Here is a 22,496-nt window from a genome sequence, read left to right on the forward strand (position 1 = left end):
CTGGTATTAGTAAACAAGCCTAATGATCAGATAGGATAGAGGTCAGATTGTGCATGGGCAGAGCATGCTGTACAGGGATTGGTTGTATATATACACATTGGAATGTGTATATATAGGAAGAGGATTTCTTTGTAACTTTGAATGTGTGACATGCCCTATGCCCACTCTCTCTATGCTCAAGTCTTATCAACTCAGTGTAGTTTTGCTGTATGCCAAATAAAGATACCTGAGTGACGAAATCTGGAGTCGAATGAAGTTCTTGAGAAGCCTAGTGCAAAGAGGGGTCTCAGAAGGCATCCCAACAGCTCCACATGTAGTTTACCCGACAACTGTGGTGGCTCTGTATGTAGCAATGAAGCCTTTATACCAGGAGTTGGCAACCTTTCAGAAGCAGTGTGCCAAGTTTTCATTTATTCACTCTAATTTAAGGTTTTGCGTGCTAGTAATACATGTTAATGTTTTTAGAAGGTCTCTTTATCTGTCTATAATATATAACTAAACTATTGTTGCATGTAAAGTAAATAAGGTTTTTAAAGTGTTTAAGAAGCTTCATTTAAAATTAAATTAAAATGCAGAGCCCCCTGGACCGGTGGCCAGGACCCGGGCAGTGGGAGTGCCACTGAAAATCAGTTTGCGTGCCGCAGGTTGTCTACCCCTAATTTCCCTTATTTTCTTTTCTAGGAACATCCCAGAGAAGCTGTTTAAAGTACTATAACTCCCCTTTTGGGGGTGGGAGGGAGCGAAGCAAAGACTTGAAGTCTCAGAACTTGATTTGGTGGAGTTTGGATCTGCAGATTTGAATATGCTGGTGGGAAGTTTCTTTCTTGGGGAGGAGACTCAAACCCCACAAGAAGTTGCTGGCAGCTAAGGCATCTATTAAGCTTATATGCCAGACAGTCACTGCTGAAGGTTCATCTTACTGGCCACTGATTTTTAAATATACTAGACTCCTAATGAGGAAATACATTGTGATCCTGTATGAGCCTGTCCCAAGTTTTAAAAAAAACAAAGACAGACTCCATGACTTGTTGAGATGTTCAATAAATAGTGATAGGTAGAATTTACAGTTCAGGCAGCTCCCAGAAGCTAACTCTGTTTCTATTTAATTTTTCTTTTTTCCATCAGTTTAAAACCCAGGAAGCTTCCAGAGATCCTTTCTCTGTTATTCTATTATGTATAACTGCATGTTTCTATCATGGATCTCAGTGAAAGATTTGGAAATGGAATGGTGCTGCTGCAAATCCGTTGTGCTTGTGGGTTGGGTACTTTTAGAGAATGCTAGCTTACATCAAAAATAAAGTACCTGCTTCTGCCAAGTGATAGGAATTTTGAGGCTAGATAGTGATCTGCACGTAAGAGGATTAATGAGGACATTTCTGCTTCAGTTCACTGTAGCAACATTGGATGGAGTGGTTGTGTGTGGGTTTTTGCTAACCCTGTTCAGCAATCAAGGGGAGAGTTATTGGCACAGATTCAGCAAAGCAATTAAGGACATGCTTACATCACGTTGACTACAGTGGAACTTAAGCACGTGCTTAAAGCTGTGGTTAACTGCTCTCTTGATGTGAGACCTTCATCTGCTGCTTGATTTTAAATGGAGAACTTAGACCTTATTTTGGGAAACGTTGCATTAGGTGCCAGTTTGCATTAACAAAAGGTTTGCACAGTTCTTAATGTTAAAAAATCAGCAGTAATTTCAATATGAGTTTAATAGCATTTCCTGTCTCTTGGAAATGGTGTTGGAAAGGCCCATGTAGGATTGTGGAACACCATTATAAATATGTTTAATCATCAGTACAGAACTCTATCCCTGAGATGTTCTTGCAGGATCTAGAGACCTTTGCTGCATATACTGACAACATTAATGAGCAAGTGAGACAGGACAGGCTGCAGGTGGATTAGGACCAGTTTTTTAAAGGTATTCAGGCGCCTAATTCCCATTGAAATCAAACTATGCAGAATCACTTCTACAGCTTAGAGCAACACTACTATTCAGGCTTTATTTTCAAGCAATTTACTGATGCTGTGTCTGCTCTTAAATTAACCCCCCCAAAAAGCAACCTTGTAGTTGATGGACTTCTCCACATTGCAGGCTGCAGTACTGCTGTAGGAATGGTGCCAGGCTGACCTCGGCTGGAGTAGCTGGGAAGTGGGACACAGCAATGGTATCTGGTTCCATTTCTAATTAAAAAACAAACAAACCCACAATTAAAATGTAAAAATAACTGCTGGATTTGCTCCCCCCGTTATTAAACATTGGCTGGAAGCAGAGACGCCCCCTTTCAGAGCATGGGCCACACAGTGGTCACATTTCCTGCTTCTAAGACGCAAAGTGGCTATGAGGCGAAAAACAATGGATTATAAACTCAACCTCTGTAGTTCATTTAGGTTGTGTTTCCCAAACGTTGGAAAGCTGAGCTTGCACACCAGGAAATAAACCGATCGTGCCCTCCCCCTATCCTTGTTGCATTTTGTTGTGCCATGTGTTATGAAGGCCCGCCCATCTTAATGTGCACATCTGTTGCACCCCTACCTGGGCTTTTGTGCTCCTTCCACTTTGGGAAATGCCAGGGAAGCATTTCATAACATGATACGTCCTTTTAGTTCTTACATGCTTTGAGCTGCCAATGTTCGTTAGCTACATGTGAACCATCCTCACTGGTATCTGAGCTAGCACCCATTGAAATGAGCAAGGCAGTTCATACGTCAGAGCTATTGTTTTAGGCTCTCTGCAAAGTCAGGAAGACCTGGCTTCATCAGCTATTCACTCCATGTATGGAAGATTTTCTTTGCAACTGTAGCAATTAGAGCCTTAATTTTTTAAAAATGAAAATGGAGACACTGGAAAATAATTAGTGTGTCTACACCTCTACCCCCAGCTAGTGATTTGACCCATACTTTGGGAAGCACTAGTCTAGTCCCTTGAGATTTCTTGCAAGCATACAACTAGCTGTTTAAAAAAAAAAGTTATATGTAGCTCCAGTGCCGCTGTGTGTGAGAAGGGAAAACAGCACCACAGATGCTTTCTAGTGATGCTAGATGATTAAAGAGCTTCCAAAAAGGACCTGCCATAAAGTGCCCAGAAGACCCCAACAGTTTGACAATCTGTGTCATCCCCTCTACCCGTCTGGCTTCTGCCACCATCCTGGTACAAGTTAGCACTGGTCGACTCACGTAACCGTTTGTGGTTAGGATAGTTGTGATAGTCCATAAAGCTGCAGCATTCCCATGTCACCTGAGAAACATCTTGCACATTGGAGATCATCAATCTGATTTTAAATTGAAAGGTAGAGGATATCTTTTTCTCTGGTATTTTTCCTCCTTTCCTTTGCAAAGGGATCAATTCCACCTCCATCTGAAGTCTGTGGCAAAACTCCTGTTGTCTTCAGTGGTAGCATGATCCAGGCCCATAATCTGTCTCATCTCCTCATTTCCTACCAATGAAAAAGGAATTGTTTAGTGTCTGTCAGTAGTTACTTTCTCCCAAACATTTGTCCCACCTCCCTGCCCCAGGTATTTGAAGAACCTTTTATTTTTGACAGCACTGCTGTATGTCACTAATAGTTAACAAGAGCTGGCCAGGCTCTAAGGCTGAGAGTTTTTCAAAAGTGCCCATTAACTGAGTGGGTCAGTTTTTGGATGCCCAACTTGAAAAACTCTAAAAGTTGGCCTGATTTGCAGAAAGTGCTGAAAATCTCAAGTCCCTTTTTGCTTTTGAAAGTCTTGGCCAACATTTGAAGCACTGTCAGTGTTTCGCTGCTTCAGAACATGTTCTCTCAGATCTTCTCAATTTGCTGCTTGGGACTGTAAGAGGACTCTCTTAGGTAGAAACTGTCTCTGGCTGTGCTAATTAAGTAGCTTAACAGACAAATATTCAGTTGACCATTATTTGAACTGGTTCAGCTGTCGCTCTTTATGACTCACATCTGCCATAATGCCCACAAGACGTGAGCCATCCAACTCAATTTAAAGTTTTCTTTGACTTTTAATCTGTCCTTTAAAAAACACCTTAGTTTTAAAAGCTATGACTTTGCCCATTAGGAACGCAACCTTGTGATTGTGCCCAGTGTTTCTCCTCTGTTTTGTTCCCCGTTGGCTGCACCGTGTCACTTAGCACAGGAGCCTTGCTCCAAAGATCTTTAATCTATTACACTGAGATGCTAGGTGTGCTTCGGAGCACTATAAAGGAACTCAGTAATAATGTTCTAATCAGTTGGACATGCCATAGTGATGTGGGGTGGGGCGCATTTTGAAGCTTGAGTTTTTCTCTCTCTTTTTTTACTGGAAAATACTAAGTTTCAATAAGGCTGCGATGAGTACTCATGAATCTCCTTGAGTGACTCTATCTCTGTCCCTGTTAGCAAGATAGCCTCACCCAGGGCCTGGCATTAAGAACGGTGCTTGCTTTCTTGCTGTCAGTAGTCTTTTAAAGACAGTTTAGTTGAACTGCACAGATTTCTTGGTTAGTGGAAGAGAGGATGCATTTCAGTAGAGAGAGTTGGATGAACTGGTATTTTCCTCGATACAACTTTTATTTATTGTTCTAAACCCAGATGGATTTCTCACTTGGGTAACGGACAGTAGACCTGTTATACGTTCTTTGCACATATCTGCCGGCTCGCTGTAAATATAGTTCCTTTGGGTGGGGCCAGTCAGCTGCAAAGGAATAATAATTTAATTCATCTGTTTTTTGTCAAGAGTTTATTTTTGAGCCTTTTTTTTTTTTAAATGTAGCCTTTCAGGATCTCTTCCTGGAGTTCTGCTAAGAAGAATATTTGAACGAATGTTTCACTGTATTGCCCTCTTCAGGGGATGACAAAGGTATCTTTCTTTGAAATGGTATTGCTGCCATTCTTGATGCCAGCTGGATGAAGGAGAAGGAATGTCTGTCAAGGGAGTGTCCTCTAAAGGTTAACTGCAGGGACTCGGGAGACAAGATTCTTCGCTTCTATTCTTAGCTCCGTCTGACTCAGGCCAGGCCTGCCCTTGGAAGGCATTGGTATATGGGTGTACTAGACTAGCAAAGCACTCTTCATGCGGCTCCATCATCCGTCCTCGAGCAAAATAAGCTATACCAGCAAACGTGCAGTTTTCCCAGTATAACTGTGTTTACACCAGGGGTTTTGCCAGCACATGTATGTCCATCACAAATCGCACCCCTGATGGGAAACAACTCTGGCAAAAGTTTGTAGACCCAGCCTCATTGTATTCATTCCTCTGTGTCTCAATTCCTCCCCTCCCCCGGGGCATAATACTTACCTTAGAGGTGTTGAAAGTGCTTTGAGAGCATCAGATGGAAATGATCTCATTGCAAAGTATCATTGCTCGCTTTTATGACACTGTAGCTGAAAACTGAGGACAAGAGGGTTTTAGCCTTGATGGCAATGGGTGCGTTATCCTTGAAACACATATGGTCCACCCAGACCAAGTACCCTACAAGAGTTACAAATCAAGAAGGGTTTTCTCACCCTCCATTTGTCGTACAAAATACTTATGTTGTTTATGGAACTAGGCTTCTGTCAGCCGAGCTCATTGCACATGCCAGAGGCTCCTTGCATCTCTCCATTCCCCCCACAAGCTCCCTGTTTGTCCCCTCCCATCTGCCGCTATTTCAGGGACTCTTTGCACCTTCCCCCACTGCCATATATCAGGTGTGTCTCCATGTCCCCCATTTCTTCCTTGCTTCTCCTTGGCAGGGTCCACGTTTCCCCTCCCCCCCCCACTATTTCTTGTTTCTCTCTGGGAGATAAATTGTTCAGGGTTAACATTCATGGTGGGCAGTGCTGTTGGGGAGATGGGCAATTGGCAGGTATGCTTTATGTTGGAAGGTGCTAATAGCTGCCACCAACTGGTTCTTTGATCTATAGACGGGTGAGACCTGATTAAAGCTGAGGGGGGTCTGCTAACCCGGCACCAGGGCTCAGTGCTTCCCCTGCTGGTATTCCGATTTTTCACAGAAATCAACAGGGTCCTGCCCATAGATGCCTAGAACATTCCCTAAAAGTATGGACTTGATTGGAGGGGTTGTTCACAAGTTACCGTATTACATCCAAACAAAGAGAAGCCATTGAGTCAGGGCCTCACCAGCTCGGCCAGCTACATACAGTTCAAAAAGAGGGGCCTGTCTGAGACCGAACAGATACAGTCGCTGATTCAGAAATTTCGTAGGGGTCAAAAACAGGAAATGGAGGAAAAAAACGTGAGGGGGATAGTAATCAGATAAAGGAGTGGGATACACGCCTGAGCTAGTGGTAGCTTTAATAAAGTTGGCGACCTCTCTTGTATCCCACATGATGATACATCACAGGCCTGAGGTTTATAGCTAGCGCCCTACCTAATTCATGGTCATGAAAAACGCATCATGGACCGTGAAATCTGGTCTCTTGTGTGCTTTTACCCTATACAGTACAGATTTCACAGTGGAGACCAGCGTTTCTCAAATTGGGGGTCCTGACCCAAAAGAGAGTTGTGGGGGGGGTCACAAGGTTATTTTAGGGGGCTCGTGATATTGCCACCCTTACTTCTGCGCTGCCATCAAAGCTGGGTGGCCGAAGATCAGCAGCTGTTGGCCGAGCAGCACAGAAGTAAGGATGGCAATACCATACCATGCCTGAACTCCTGCTTTCAGAGTTGGGCGGCCGGAGAGTGGCGGCTGCTGACTGAGGGCCCAGCTCTGCAGGCAGCAGCACAGAAGTAAGGGTGGCGATACCATACCACGCCATCCTTACTTCTGTGCTGCTGCTGACGGCGGCTCTACCTTCAGGGGTGGGCTCCTGGCCAGCAGTCGCTGCTCTCCAGCTGCCCAGCAGTAAGGGTAGTAGTACCACAACCCCGCCGCTATAATAACCTTGCAAACCCCCCCCCAAACTCCTTTTGGGGTCAAAACCCCTACAATTACAAGACCAGGAAATTTCAGATTTAAATAGCTGAAATCATGAAATTTATGATTTTTAAAATCCTCTGACCACAAAATTGACCAAAATGGACCATGAATTTGGTAGGGCCCTTCTTGTAGAACATGGGGAAAGTCAACTCTCTTCACCTGAAAGGGAAAGAACAGCATTGATAATGGGCATTACTTGTACCAGGGCACCCTGGCATGCTCCAGTGATAAGAGGAAGTCTCCTGGATAGCTTTAATATCTGCATACATAGATATTAGCATATGTACAAAGAATTTATACCGCGTTCCTCTACATGTTTTTCCCTTACAGGAAAACCGAGTGCACAGAACTTGGGGAGACAACAGGAGAACACACACAAAGATGCTGCTGAAATGCATCTGAGCCATAGATTGTGGTTTGTGCCACAGTTAAAAAGGTACGATTCAGCTGAGTGTATTCTGCATGCCCTTAGATAATATGTATTTATCTGTCATGCATTATGCTCCATTAGTTAGAAATCCTGATGCAGGGAATCTGAATGGCAGGCTGTGGAATGATTTCCATCCAAGATTAGACCCTTTCTTCACCATCATGGTACCTTGAGATTTCAGACCTCCCGAACCTCCAAGTCTACCATTGTTGTGCTGTATAGTTTATTTTATGGCTGCTGTATTTTGACTAGTCCATTCTCAGGTGTCCCACTGCCATTTAGGATCTGGTTTCTAACATGAGAGTGACACAGTACATCGCTTCTGTGCTTATGCACTGATGTCAATGTTTAGAATTTTGCTCAAAAAGCCAGTGCTCACTCGGTAGGAAATTAGCTTAATTTGACAAAGCCAGACAAACATGGCGACATTTCAGCTTTTGGTTAAAAATAATGGCAATGTAAATTTTAAAATGCAGAACCATTTCCTTCTCAATAGCAAAGTAAGTTTTGCTGGAGGATCTAGCTGTTGTTCAGGCCCAGGTTGCATTTTTAAATGTTGCATATTTCTGAACATCTTCTAATGGGGAATTTTCAAAACATCAAACCCCAAACTTTCGGGCATGGCTACACTTGCAGATGTAGAGCGCTGTGAGTTAAACCAGCCCTCGGAGAGCACAGTAGGGAAAGCGCTGCAGTCTGTCCGCACTGACAGCTTCAAGCGCACTGGTGTGGCCACATTTGCGGCACTTGCAGCAGCATTGGGAGCGGTGCATTATGGGCAGCTATCCCAGCATGCAAGTGACTGCAACGTGATTTTCAAATGTGGTGGGGTGAAGTGTGACAGGGAGTGTGTTGTGTGTATGTGGGGGGAGAGAGAGTGGGTTTTTGGGGTGCTGAGAGTGTGTCAGCATGCTATCTTGTAAGTTCAGAAACCCACCCACCCCCCACCCGCCCCTCTCTCACTCACTCAAAGCGAACAGTAAATGTTTGCTTTTTCTCAAAGCTGATAAGTAACCAGCTTCTCCGAAACGGAGCTTTGAAAGGGCATTTCCGCGTTCCTGCAGCCAGTTTCACAAAAATGACAAGAGTGGCCACTTGACTTAAGGGGATTATGCGCCGTTTCCGGAGGCTGATCAGAGCACAGTAATGCAACACCTCGTTCACACTGGTGCCGCATCAAACGTTATTCCCCTCGCCGAGGTGGAGTACCAGCAGCGCTGTAGCCGCCGAGTCAGAGCGCTCTATGTGCCTTGCCAGTGTGGACGGGAAGTGAGCTAGGGCGCTCGGGGCTTCTTTATTGAGCCGTAACTCTCAAGTGTAGCCAAGGCCTTCATGACTAGTTCCCCTCACTTTTGGCAAAACAAGTCAAATATCATCGAGCCATTTATTTCTGTCGTCTGTATTGACTAATATGATGCAAGTAAGAGCCTGGTTTGTTGTTGCTCCTCTTCTCCCTCCTTGTCTTATTGGTGTGTTTGGTTGAAATTGATGAGCAGTAACACACAGTGACCCAGAGTATGGAAAGATCATAAAATGGGCCTGTATTATATTTTCATGGTGGGTTTTTTCTTCTGAACAACTTGTTGTAAATAAGAAACAATCTACTGATTTTATTTTCAGGAATTAAACTGTTTTTTGAGTGAACATCTTAAGTCTTCCATTAAGTACAGTTCTTTGCTGTGTGAGCTGGTCCACATACTGAGGAAAGATGAGCTCCAATAAAGACCTGGCTTGTTGGAGGACATAGGCCAGCGTTTTTCAAACTTCGGGTCGCGACCCAGTACCGGGTCGTGGCATGTCAAGCACTGGGTCGCTCTAGTCAGCACCGCCGACTGGGACGTTAAAAGTCCTGTCAGTGGTGCTGCCTAGCTAAGGCAGACACCGCGGGTGCAGCCGAGGTGCAGAGGCAGGCTTCTGAAGCAGCCAGGAGCCGGTCCGGCTCCTAGGTGGAGGCACGCAAGCGGCTCTGCGTGGCTTTCGCCCGTAGGCACTGCCCCCCCAGCTCCCCTTGGCGTGGTCCGTGGTGCCAGGACAGGTGGGAAGCCTGCCTCTGCATCCTGGCTGCGCTGCTGACTGGGAGCTGCCGGAGGTAAATCCACACCCCAATCCTGTGCTCCAATCCCCTGCCCCAGTCCTGAGCTCCTCCCAAACTCGGAACCCCTTCCTGCACCCCAAACCCCCATCCTCAGCCCCATCCCACAGCCTGCACCCCCAGCCCAGAGCCCTGACCCCCTCCTGTACCCAAACTCCCTGCCCCAGCCCAGAGCCCCACACTCCAAACCCCTCATCCCCAGCCCCATCCCACAGCCTGCACCCAGAGCCCTAACCCCTTCCTGCACCCCAACCCCCTGCCCCAGCCCAGAGCCCCACACCCCAAACCCCTCATCCTCAGCCCCATCCCACAGCCTGCACCCAGAGCCCTGACCCCCTCCTGTACCCAAACCCCCTGCCCCACACTCCAAACCCCTCATCCCCAGCTCTGTTGGGTCGCAGGCATCAACAGTTTTCTTCAATTGGGTCCCCAGAAAAAAAGTTTGAAAATCACTGACATAGGCTGTAGAATTGGATTTTCAAAAACACCTCTGTGACTTAGGAGCTATTGAAAGCCAATGGGACTAGTGCATTTAGGCACTTCCTGAAAATCCCATCCATTCAAATTATCATATGTAAATTAAATAGAGCAGGTCACCAATTGGCAAGTGGAAAGAGAGTAATATCCAAACAAGAGAGACTAATAAAAAGATGCATAACACAGTGTGATTCGTTAAAAACTGGCATATCAGGAGATCTGCATTGAGACTGTTAGTAGAAACTTCTATCACGGAATGTTTCACATAATCCCCAAACAACTTCCCTCTTCACATGGCCATTAGTACAGCCTCAAACTGCAGTACTCACTTCCAGTATCCAACAAATGGCTATTATGCACAGAATGCCTAGTTATCTATACTCCTCTGTTTGACTAATAATTAAACACAATTACTTGAAGGAAACAATGGGTAAGCCTTGTTGTTTTGAAGTTATTTCCTCTAATTTCGCAGTAGAAAGTGTGAACAAAAACATGCATAAAAGTAGCTGGTAAATGATGAACATTTTGTTATTCTTCCAGGTGCTGTGTTATCTGCAAACTACTTTGTCAATGAGGGAAGAAACTGATTGGGAATTTAAAGCGCGAACTAGGTCATAATACTGTTCAACATGCCCAAAGGGGTGCCGAAGGACCCAGAGATAGCTGACCTGTTCTACAAAGATGATCCTGAGGAAATATTTGTGGGTTTACATGAAATTGGACATGGAAGTTTCGGAGCAGTTTACTTTGTAAGTATAGTTGTTCACTCACATGTCTCCAAAGAAACACTTGTCAATAATAGTAAAACATGGGACTTTTAGAAGCGACTGATACAAAGTTGTGAGGGCCTTACATACACCAGCTTCCTCTCAGTACACCTGTGAGATAAATCTGATAGAGACATCTCTTAATCCACTGCTGAAGTGCAGTTGTTTCTGGGGCGAAGCCCAACCTCACTGTATCAATGCAAGGCATTTAATACACAACTGCTTGTGGTGTGAAGGGAGTGCTGTATCTGGTTGAAGATGAAGGACAAATTTAGCCAGGCAGAACATAATCCACCAAGCTAATTTTTATCAGAAACACCAGGATCTAACATCATTGTCCTTGTGAAAAGTGTCATGGGTTCTTTAATGACCATAAGTGGCTTGAATTTGTTTTCTATCTTGCTTTTTGTGTTTCTAAATTGCCTGCAAATTCATGGATCCCAGGAACTGATGAATTCAACAAGCAACTGAAGCTAAAAGCCATTTTCAGTAGTAAATTGGTCCCATGGCTGCTGGCCTAGAATCTTCACTGAGTCAGTAGCAAAAACAAAGATATTGTGGAGGTCCTCTGTGGCATTTCTCTACTGCTCCTAACATTAGAGAGAGTGAGATGCTCATATCACCGAGAGCATTTGAAGGTGTCATCCTGCTTCCCTCCCCACCGCAGCACTTTTAACTATAGCAGAATCTGTATGAAACAGTATTAATGGATGATGTTAAATATCCACATTAACTGATTAAATATCATGGCAGTATTAGTTTAGAGAAGCAATTTTAAAAAGAGCTTGTTCAAAAAGTAACTAAAGTTGAATCACTGAGTGATGGTGCCCGTGATAAATTAAGTTCAGCATCTTTGTGGGAGCAATTTTACCAAAACAGGGCACTGTAACGCTGAGTTTCAAAAAGCAAGAATTAAAAAAATAAGGAAGATAGAGAAATTAAACACAAAAGTTAAGATAGACCCTTTGATTTAAGCCTGGGAGCTAATGAGAAATATTATAACAGATTCCTGGTAAGTATGGATAGCCCCAACAAAAAAGGCAAGGAAAAACTGGTTAAATGGCACCTCATTCAGAAAATGGCTTCAACTGAATTACATTTTCATTAGAAAGGAACATAAGTGAAGACATTCAGAAGTGATGGGTGACTTTGGATGCCACACTTGAAACACGTTAAGTGAGCCCAATTTTCAGAACATCTGGTCTCTGAAAATTAGTCCTCTTTAAGGTATCTCAAGTTGGGCTTCAAAATCACTCATCAGTTTTGAAAACCTTGACCATAACCTCTAATAGATAAAAAGTAAAGTTGGAAGAGCAAGTAGCCAAACATGTAAAATCAAATAAAAAGGAAATTATTAAGGTCTGTGGAAGCTTGTGATGGAAGTTGTAGGTCTGCTAAGCCACCACCATGGACCAAAGGGGGCAGCCTAAATAGTCTTTGTATTGCATTAGTCTTCATCACAGGCTATGCTGGGGAAATGCTGGTTCTTTTCTGGTAATATGGAACTGACTGAGGTGTTGCAACAACTAATAAAATAGCAACATGTCACCCAGATTACATGGAATTCACCCAAAAGTTCTGAAGGTCTTAAGAATCTGATACTGGCCACTGTCAGAGGCAGGATACTGGAGTAGATGACCCAATGGTCTGATCAGGTATGACACTACCGATGTACTTAGTGCTTGAAACTAAAATGTACAAAAACACTAGAAAATATACTGAGTAGGGAATAATCCTGCGTTGACAGAGAGAGACCCTAACAGGTGTTCTCTAGCTTGAACTTCTGTGATTCTGTGGACCCTCAACATAGGTTCACCTTTGGAAAATGCCCTTCTGGAATTCCACTAAATATACCTTTACTGTTTTGCAAATTGTTTCCCTTCCATTCAGTTCTCAAAACCTCTGCCTAAAGACTTGTCATATTTGCCTATCACTCTTCGTATTGGAAGGACAGTTGTTGCTCAATGGTTTGCCTTTCTCTTATTGGCCCAGTTTTCCACCCCATCTGTATAACTTTTTGCTGTTTTGTCCATTGAAACAACTTGGGGAGACATCTCAATGCATGGACGTGCACATATATAACTGAGGATTAATGTAGGATGATAAATGTGACCGCTTGGAGGGAAATAGCTGCAGAGATCTGTCTCTTCATTTTGGATGCACTTTCTTACAGCTGTAGAGTGTGACTAGTTCTGTGGTGGTGCTTTTGTTGAGCTATCTAACCGTCATTATCTGTACAGGCAAAATTACTGAGCAGTGCTGTTTTTAAGGATAATTGTCTAGTGCAGTGTGTGTGTTTAGGCACAATTGATTGGCTAGTTTTCTGCGTTTTATTGTGTTTGACCTTTTTATTTGAGTTAGTACTGTCACCACTATATTCAGCCAAGGCATTGATCTGTTTCTTTTCATGATAATGATAGCATTTGAATTTCATAGCCCTCCTATGGGCACTAAACTTCAACAGAACACTTGTGAAAGTATGAATTTTGTTAGTTCATTCTGCTATGCTATCTACTTTTGACTATTATCAGTATTTTTTTCCCTAGTGGACTGAATAAAGGCTAAAATATTCCTGGCCTCATTTTGTCACCAGGTTTCAGGGTTTATGCACCTTCACTGAGCAATTTTATATTTTCATTCAAAAAGATCATTTTCCTCAATAACCTTAGGCTAGTTAAACACTGCACCATGAAATAAAGTGGTGGATGGTATTTGACAAAGCAAATGAGGGGGTGTTAAAAGCTCTGTTCCATGAATAATGCACTTGTGATCTGGCAGGGTCTTCACAAATGATCTGCTAAAGGCAGCCCAAAATATTTCAACATGTCGGTATTTCTGTCATATACACTTTCAAACTCTGTAGCTTATTTCTGCTGAAGGATACCAGAGCACTTTAAATGCAACAATTGCCCTCTGCTATGATGGAATATGGCAGCTGTTTAACAAGGAACAGCAATACACAAGTCAGGGCAGGAAATGAATACTATATCCGATAATGGGGGGAACTGAGGTAGAAGGAATTAGTTTGAAATTTGTTCAGAGTGAGAGCGCTAACTCCAATTAAGCAAAACATGCTTGAGATCTTTAATGGTGAATCAGGATCTCAAGTGGTCAGGGCTACAGCTTTTCATCTTATCCAAAAGCTGTTTCTTCTGGCTTTCCTTAATTCATCGGATGAGGGCTTCATGCTTCTGACAGTAGAACACAATTTACCTATTCCATTGTGCCAGACATTAGTCTAAATCCATTAACTCTCTTAAATAATTCTCTTGGTATTTATGTTGGCCCAGTGTAGCACGATTTTTCCTTGAAGACACAGTCTGCATTACAAAACATCTCGGGGGATTAATATTTTTCTGAAAGGTCATTACTTGTCCACACAAGTGAAACACTGAGTTTGTTATGCCTCCCTTTTAACTTATGACAAATTCTGAGCTTTCAACTGTTGCCAGTCTTGTTCTTCACATTTCCAGTGGTTACAGAGATAACAGCATTTAACCACCTTTCGGATAAATTGTTCACTTTCTCTATTTGACTCTTTTGGAGAGCTCAAGGTGGCTTGTTGCCAGTCCAGGCAAATAGATCACTTATTCTGGAGCCATGAGTTTTCAAGCTTCAGTCAACTATTCTTTTGTTATGCAGGCTAAAGAAAAGGAGAGTTTTCATCAACCCAATGGCTTTGATAACAAAAATATTTAGTACGCAGTTAGCTCACAATACATGGTCTAATGTCTTGCTTGTTCCCTTGAAATAACATTAAACATTTGACCTACACTCTCAACAGGTAGGAAATTTGTGCTATTTTTGAAGTGTTCTCCTGAGCCTTCCATGTTCTGCCTAGGTACAGTATTGTAGCATGTGTATAAAAATCACCTGAGATTGAGTCACCTCTCATTATTTAGAGGTCCAATCCTGCAATGTACATTGAGCATCCCTGTCTCAAGCCAAACTCCCTGGGTGCTGAGGGCGCTTGGCAACTTGCAGGATCTTTTAAAACTAGGCCAAGTGTTGATGACTCTATGGTAGGGCACGATCCTTCGCTGGCCAAGAGGAGTGTGTAACAACCCAATACAGCTTTCATCTCCAGCTGCTGCGATTCTGGAACCAAGCCCTTTACATTTAAAAAAGCTTTACATTGTTACTAAGATACCTCTTCTCCCCCACCCCAAAGCCCTAGGGTCATGTGCAGTGCTACTAACACATAATACAATTGACGCATAATAAAATCTCCCTCAACATTTAAAACAAAGCCAGTGAAGGGGACTGGAAGCAGCGGGAGGGAGGAAAGGGGAATATGTATTGGGCCATGTCATAAACAGATAGTTAAGGGTTAAAGTCTCTTTTACCTGTAAAGGGTTAACAAGCTCAGTAACCTGATGAACACCTAACCAGAGGACCAATCAAGGGACAGGATAATTTCAAATCCCTGTGGAGGGAAGGCTTTGTCTGTGTTCCTTGTTTGCTCTGTGTGCTCTCTTTGGATCTAAGAGAGGCCAGACATGTCTCCAAGTTCTCCTGGAGTATTTCCTACTGTCCAGTATAGTGAGTATTAGTTAAAAAGGCGGATTAGTCTTTTGAGTTGCTTTCTATATTTGCAATTGTGTGTTGCTGGATAAATTCTTTATTTCTGTTTGCTGTTACTTTGATTATTCTGAGGAGGAGGGAGGGGGAAGTCTCTCCAAGTTTATATGTCAGACCCTGTAATATTTTTTCATCCTGGTATTACAGAGATAGTCTTTCTGTCTTTCTTTCTGTCTTTCTGTCTTTCTTTCTTTCTTTCTTTCTATAAAATCTTTTCCTTTTAGAACTTGATTGATTTCTTCCCTTGTTTGGATTTTCAGGGGAAGGGGAGGAGGAAAAGTGAATCCCTCTTTGGTTGATTCAAGGAGTTTGAATCAGGTATCTCTCCTAAGCACTAGGAGAGGGGAGGGGGGAAATGGGTTGTTTCCCTTTGTGTTAAGATTCAAGGAGTTTGAATCAGGTATCTCCCCTAAGCACTAGGAGAGGGGAGGGGGGAAATGGTTTGTTTCCCTTTGTGTTGAGATTCAGGTTTGAATCTGTGTTCCCCAGGGGAAGTTTTTGGGGAATGTGTCAGACACTTAAAAACTGACTGGTGGCAGCGAAAACCAGATCTAAACTAGGATTTTAGTTTAGAGGAGTCCATGCAGGTCCCCATCTTGTGAACGCTAAAGTTCAAAGTGGGAAATAAACCTATGACAGGCCAATGTTGATCTCTCTTGATTGTCAGGCCTTCCAGGGATAAAACAGAGTTCTCTTGGAAACTGGGGAGAGAGGAATTGAGGTGGGTGCCAGGAGTTCCATACCCATATATCAACCACTGCAAAGGCACATGTGCCTGCTGGCCTCGTCTAGACCGGTGAAGTTCTCCAGAAGGTGACCTGTGGGTTCAGCTACCCTTCAGAGAAGGCTTTCATATTGTCCCACAGCTGCCAGATCTGCAATTTGCTGCGGATGGTGGCTGTCCCAAGGAGTCCTGGGAGAATAAAGTATTAGATAGGCCAATCCAATAGGAGAGCTGCTGCTCGTTCTCTTTGTGTTAGCTGGGGCCTGGTGGCTGCTGGGCATTGCCGTTGTCAGCCGGGCCAGCGTGCATTGTGCTTTGCCAAGTTGCTCTGCAGTTCCCAGAGGCCTGATCCTGATACCGCTAGAGTCAGTAGCGAAGCTCTCACTAGGCGCAGAGTTGGGTACCAGGTTTGCACTGTACTAGAGCTGTTGCTGATACCCAGAAGCGGGCAGGGAGGTAGCTTGGAATTGGACAGATGGATGAGCCAGTGTTGCAGCTGGGGTCCAAAGGATGGTATCCAGAATTCAAGTCCAGAGGAAGGGAGTCTCCGAAGCACGTGAACTTGCCAGTATGTGGGATAAGAAGGGAAAACCTGGACTTACACTGAAGGCACATCTGACTCCATAGGAAAAAATTCTGATTAATTTCTTTCTCTTTCCCCTGCTCCAGGCCACACATTCCCACAGTAATGAAGTGGTGGCAGTCAAGAAAATGTCCTACAGTGGGAAGCAAACGAACGAGGTAAGATAGATCGAGCTAGTTTTTCACATGTACTCTGTGCACAGCAGCCATATAAACCTGTACAGAGAAGTTAGCTGGGGATTTCCTTTGGCCCTGGCAAACCAGATTCTTTAATGTATGTAATGGTCACTCTTCCATAGGAAAGGCAAATGCATGAGTGTGAATTCTGGCGAATGGTTGGTTTTAATGAAGTCAAGGTGAATTCAGAAGGGATTGTGTGGTTGTTACTTCAGTAGCATCTGCATCAGAAGCACATCAGAGCCATAGCTATTGCAGTGCTACGACACCAGCCAGAAAGGGCAGCTAACTTGCACTACAGACTCTGAAGCTGAACAAATGATTTCTGCAGTTTTATGGAATCCCTCCCTGAAACCAGTCTCACTTCAGTTGTTGCTTTCTTGGGTGATCTTCTCTTATAAAGCTTGCTACTTCAGTAGACATTATCTAGCTGGATTGATGGGTGGACTTGCAGTAGAGAGCAGGCTTCTGTGCTATTAATAAGGAAGAGGCAGTTTCAGATGTTTTTTCTACTCTGCTGTGTTGGTCTCCAGCATGTGCGTTACCTATTACCTCTGACATTTCAAATGTCAGTATGCCTTTTATTACATTACAGAAGGAACCAAAACCAGTTAAAGTTACAGCAGACTTCTCACACCTCTAGCCTTCATGACAGATTTCAGTTACTGCTGTCTGGTTTTGGAAGCACTGGTTTCGTAATAAATCTGAGAAAACTTTGCACTTCAAATACAAACTGTAGAACAGTATCAGTGTTTTTTGAGAAACGTTTACTGCAGATAAAATAATTCTCACAATAGTATTATGGGAATCCTAAAGTTGACCTTAATAGTCAAAAAGAGCAAAACTTAGCTAACTTTTTTTTTTTACTTGTCTTCATACAACATGGACCTAGACAACAACAAGACAATCAGCTCTTGCAACTGTTGATTCAGGATGGGACTGTACTCGAGGTTTTGGCATATGGAGAGAAGGCCGGGTATAAAATAAACCCTGAACTGGTTATCTCTAAGTTAGTCATGGAGGGATAAAATAAATGTACCTGTCATTGGCCAGTTGCTGGATAACTGTGTGGTTTATTTAAACCCTTCACCAATTTGATAAAATTGACTCACAATGCATTAAATATAATCACTTAACAGCTGGCATGATTTGAACTAGGGTGATTTCAAAGGTCAATGATTAGAAGTGACATCACCTTTGGGGAATTTTTTTTTGCTTCTGTGTAAGATTAGCAGAGCTAGATTGCCCTCTCCCATCTAGCTCAAAGTTCGCAAAGAGAGGTTTTGAAAGCCTTCACCCACTTCCTGGTATCAGTCCTGTAGTTCTCCTTATGACAGGCAGGTCTTCCCAGCGAGTAATTTAAACAATGAAAGGGAAAGATGAGGTGGTAGCAACAGAGGGGTAGGGCTGATGTTAATTGGGAGGCTGGGAAAAGGAGAGAAAATGGGGTGATTGTTCTCTTGACTTTCTCAGATAGTAAAATTGTCTCATGGTTGCTTCCCAAATCTGCAGTAATACCTGATTGTGCTGCAGTAGCCGCAGGTTGTAGTGGAGAATGCAAGATGAGGGATTGACGTAAGGATGAATTCCTTCTGTTTTGTTTTCAATAGAAATGGCAGGATATCATCAAGGAAGTCAAGTTCCTGCAGCAGCTGAAGCACCCCAACACCATAGAGTACAAGGGCTGTTACTTGAAAGAACACACTGCCTGGGTGAGTGAGAGCCGTGTGGCATTTACAGCTCTTCCCGGGCAGGACCGCTTGCCCTTAGGTGCCTGAATGTCTGGTAAATGATCCTGTCTGGCCACACAACACTGAATACTTAATATTCCTTGTAGTCTCTTTCATCTTGAAGGATCCTCAAAGTGACTTACAAGGAGAGTGGAAATTCTGGACAGGGACACTGGGGCAGATCCCTACTTTGTCAGTTCATGGAGATTGGCCTGGGCATTTAGTTTCATAATAAGAGTTCCTCCAACATCCCCTCACAGACAACATCATCGCAGCTGGCTAATCTGCGTCAGAAGAACGAAGGGTTTGATTGACTCTGCTGGGATTTGACTGGGTGATCCAAGGGGCTGTAGATAATTTGAACCTGATCCCAGAATCCTCATCTAGCTCATTAGTCTACTGTAAGGTAGAATTTGTTGGAGTGTTTTATTTATTGTCTCCCTACCATATTTCTTGCAACTCCAAGGTTTCTTTGCAGTTTCTCAGTCTTCAGCCCAAACCTCTTTTATTTGTGATTATGTAGCATCTCCTCCAAAGCCCACTGAAGTCAGAGTCTTTCTGTTGAATTCAGTAGACTTTAGATCCAGCCCATCCATAATTTGTTGATGTCCATGCCCAAAGGCCTTTACGTTTTATAGTTTCTCAGTACTGAAAGCCCAATCTTTTACTGTAGGGTCTTTAAAACAATAACCTCCGTATACATGACTGCTTATAGTGGTAGAATCTATCCTAACCTTTACAAAAGTCAGTGGGGTGATCCAGCGAATTACAGATCCTTACATCTGTGCTTGGGATATTAGTTGCAACTATAACTAACTAAAAATAAAATAACGCCTAGAAGAACATAATATGATAAGATTCAACTGGCATGACTCTGCAAAGGAAAATCATTCCTCTCACTCACTTATTAGGACTCTTTGAACATGTCCATAACGTAGTGGATGAAGGAGGACCAGGTAATTCACTTAGCTTTTCAAAAGGTCTTTGACAAGGACTTTCACAAGACGCTACTACAGAAACTTAGTAGTCATGGGGCAAGAGGCAACATTGTCATGGATCAAAAGCTGACTAAGAGAAAAAGAGAGGAGGAATAAATAGTTAATTTTCATCAAGGAGGACTGATACAAGCAGGACATTTCAAGTTCCGTAATAGGCCTGGTAGTGATTGCTAAAGCTTATTAAAGATCTGGAAAATGGGGCAATCACTGAGGTAGCGCCTGTTACATTAGGAGGCATTTATTCTCTGATGCAGCTTGAAAATCAAGTTTTATAACCAAATGCAAACTATTTGCCATCCATAACCTACAAACATCTCCAATTACATCATGCGACTAATTTCTCTGCCTGAATATAACACATGCAAGAGGTGAATCAAAAGAAACACTGAGAACGATGTTGATGTGCTGTGTAATTAGGTGAGGAAAACAGATACCAATCCAATTGAGCTAAATCTGTTAGTCCTAGTGGGCTGGCTAAGAAACTTCTGGGTTCTGGGTTTCATAAACCAGTGGATGCTGAGAGCCACATCTACATACAGTATGTCACTAGATCAGCCCTTCTAAAATCTAACACATACATGATCTTACTGTGGTTATGGTGGCGGGGTGAAACCTAAGTGGTTCTGCGGCATTGCAACCTGGTGCGTAGGGTCCAAAGAGGAGAGTCTGGGTGAGCCACACAGGGCAGAAGTGCCACCACTGCAGGGTGAATGTGGGGTGAACCCGCTCTTCCGCCACCCTAGGGCCTCCCCTCCTCGCCAGGATGACGGTTGTGGTGCCAGAGTGGAGGGTGCTGCAGGTGACGGGTGCCCCCTCAGCAGTTGAGTGTAGTCAGTGTATTAGTTGAATTGGAAGGCTACCAAGACACACCCGGCTGGCTGTTGTTGGCCTGCATTGTGTGCTGAGTAAAGGATGCCACAAAGCATTGTGCCTTGGCTGTACTAAAGGTGCTGATGCATTGTCTCCAACGGGCTGAATGGGGTTATTGGAAATAGTGGAGCTGGAGAAATACCGAATAAGCAATAAGTGCAAATATCTAGCTCAAAGGGGATGCTGCCAAGTGTGCCCGTGGCCTTGAGCGTTCCATGCAAGAGTGCTTCAAGCTGCTTTTGATTTGCACATTTCATTAAGAGGAGGAATAAACAGGACACATTTAAAACGTGCTCCAGCTGTGAAAATCCACGTTAGGGCTCACTTTTTTGTTCAAAGAAATCCTGCTGACTGCACTTACAGCCCGGTTTCCTAAACTTTCTAGGGGAGAGATGAAAAATGAATTTCTCTTTTAATATTTGTGAGGAAAATATGCAAACAGCTAGCTGGCTCCCTGCCTTCGTTATTTTATTTAAAGTGCTTTCGGCAGATAAATGCATTGGGCTATGAAATACAATTTAAAATGCCAACTTGGGGCTAGAACAGAGCAATAAGCATTCTACAATAAATTCTTCAGTTACCAGTTATGACATAGTTAATCAGATTAGTTTCTATTCCTAGATTGGTTGGACACAAAATACCCATGCAAGTTAGTTCACAAATCGATCATAGTCCAGTGAAAAGGCATTGCAATTCATGCAGTTAGTTGTAAGATCTGCATTTAATGTGAATCCATCCTTGCTGCATTTGTCTCTCAGAAAGAACATCCTTCGTTCAGTGACTTGAGGCAGGTGAGAACACAGAAATTCCACTAATCAGCAGAAGTCTTGGAACGCTGTCTCCCCACATTCCTTCCTGCCTCTTTCACTCATAGACCCCCTGGAGGTGTTGCGCTGTAGCCGCCAGGCTTTCAGCTGCAGCGACCTGGACAGAGCTCCCTTGGGAGCCTATTACTGCTGCTCCGTAATTATTGAGCAGTGCAAGTCACCCCTTTAGCCAGAATTAAATATGCCATTTTTGCCACACGCCCAGCTCCTGCCAACCCAGGGGCCAGGAACTTGCCATGGAAGAGCACAAACACCAGGTGATTAAGCTACCCATTCCCCTCCCATGCCCCGTCGAATTTTGTTATTGGCCCTCCTAGTTCACAGCTCTTCTCAGGCCCTGAAGCGAAACAGAGATGATGTTGGAGATGCCTGGTCTTGGGCCAGTGGACATGACTGGCCCAGGGAAGGAGGGTTCACTGTGCAGGTGGGGGGCTGAGGAAGGGGCTGTTCGTACAGCTGTGCTTAGGGTCTCTTCCCATGAGCTGAGAATGGGAGTAGGTCTAGGGGCCTGCCTTTAGCTTTGCAAAACGGTGTTGTGGTTTTTCCTGAGCTAGGATGGTGCGTTACGCCGGGGCTCCTGAAAAGCTCTGCAGGCGGCATCGTACACTCAAATTGCAGGGGGAGGTGCCCTGTGTAAACGGTTGTAAAACCCCACAAAAGTCTCTTTCTCCGTTATTACATCCTGGTTATGAGCTGAGCCTGGGAAATGCCAGTCATTTGTGGACCCTTCTTTAACGCTAGGATTCCATATTCCTTGGTGTGCTGAGCCAGTGCGAAACCCAGCCATTCCGGATCATCTCATGTTTCACCATTATTGGGTATTCTGCCTTCCTAATGGTTAGTGCTTGTGTTTTTCTATCGCAGTTGGTGATGGAATACTGCCTAGGATCGGCTTCTGATTTGCTAGAAGGTAAGCTGTGAAGTATCATTTCTACCACATATTTGTCGAGAATACAACTTTGGAGGGGGGTGGGGGTGTTTTTGGCTGAGATGGATGCTCAGGAAACCATTTCACAGATGTCATAGGCTGTCTATACTTCCAGTGAACCCTGCTAGTGCCTTAAATCAAAGCCAAGTCCTGTGTGGGTCTTCTAAGCCCTATGTGTTCTGTAACTAGGCCCTACCAAATTCATGGTCCATTTCACAGTCGTAGGATTTAAAAAATCGTAAATGTAATGATTTCAGTTATTTAAATTTGAAATGTCATGTTGTAATTGTAGGGGTCCTGACCCCACAAGGAGTTGTGGTGGTGGGTCGCAAGGTTATTGTAGGGGGGGTTGCGGTACTGCTACCCTTACTTCTGCGCTGCTGCTGGCGCCAGGGCTCCCTTCAGAGCTGGGCAGCCAGAGAGCGGCAGC

At 43.8% G+C, this 22,496-nt stretch overlaps 1 protein-coding gene across 1 annotated transcript in view; it reads left to right on the forward strand.

Moving 5' to 3' along the window:
* The window catches only part of TAOK3 (TAO kinase 3), a 146,101-nt gene that overhangs the window by 59,411 nt on the left and 64,194 nt on the right, over positions 1-22,496 (forward strand). The window contains exons 2-6 of the mRNA XM_044989727.1: positions 7,214-7,319; positions 10,423-10,631; positions 16,624-16,695; positions 18,324-18,425; positions 22,003-22,048. Of these exons, the coding sequence (XP_044845662.1) occupies positions 10,512-10,631; positions 16,624-16,695; positions 18,324-18,425; positions 22,003-22,048 (340 nt within the window). The 5' untranslated portion in view covers positions 7,214-7,319; positions 10,423-10,511. The remainder of the gene's footprint in view (positions 1-7,213; positions 7,320-10,422; positions 10,632-16,623; positions 16,696-18,323; positions 18,426-22,002; positions 22,049-22,496) is intronic.

The sequence above is a fragment of the Mauremys mutica genome, chromosome 16 (assembly GCF_020497125.1).
Source record: "Mauremys mutica isolate MM-2020 ecotype Southern chromosome 16, ASM2049712v1, whole genome shotgun sequence".
NCBI lineage: Eukaryota > Metazoa > Chordata > Testudines > Geoemydidae > Mauremys > Mauremys mutica.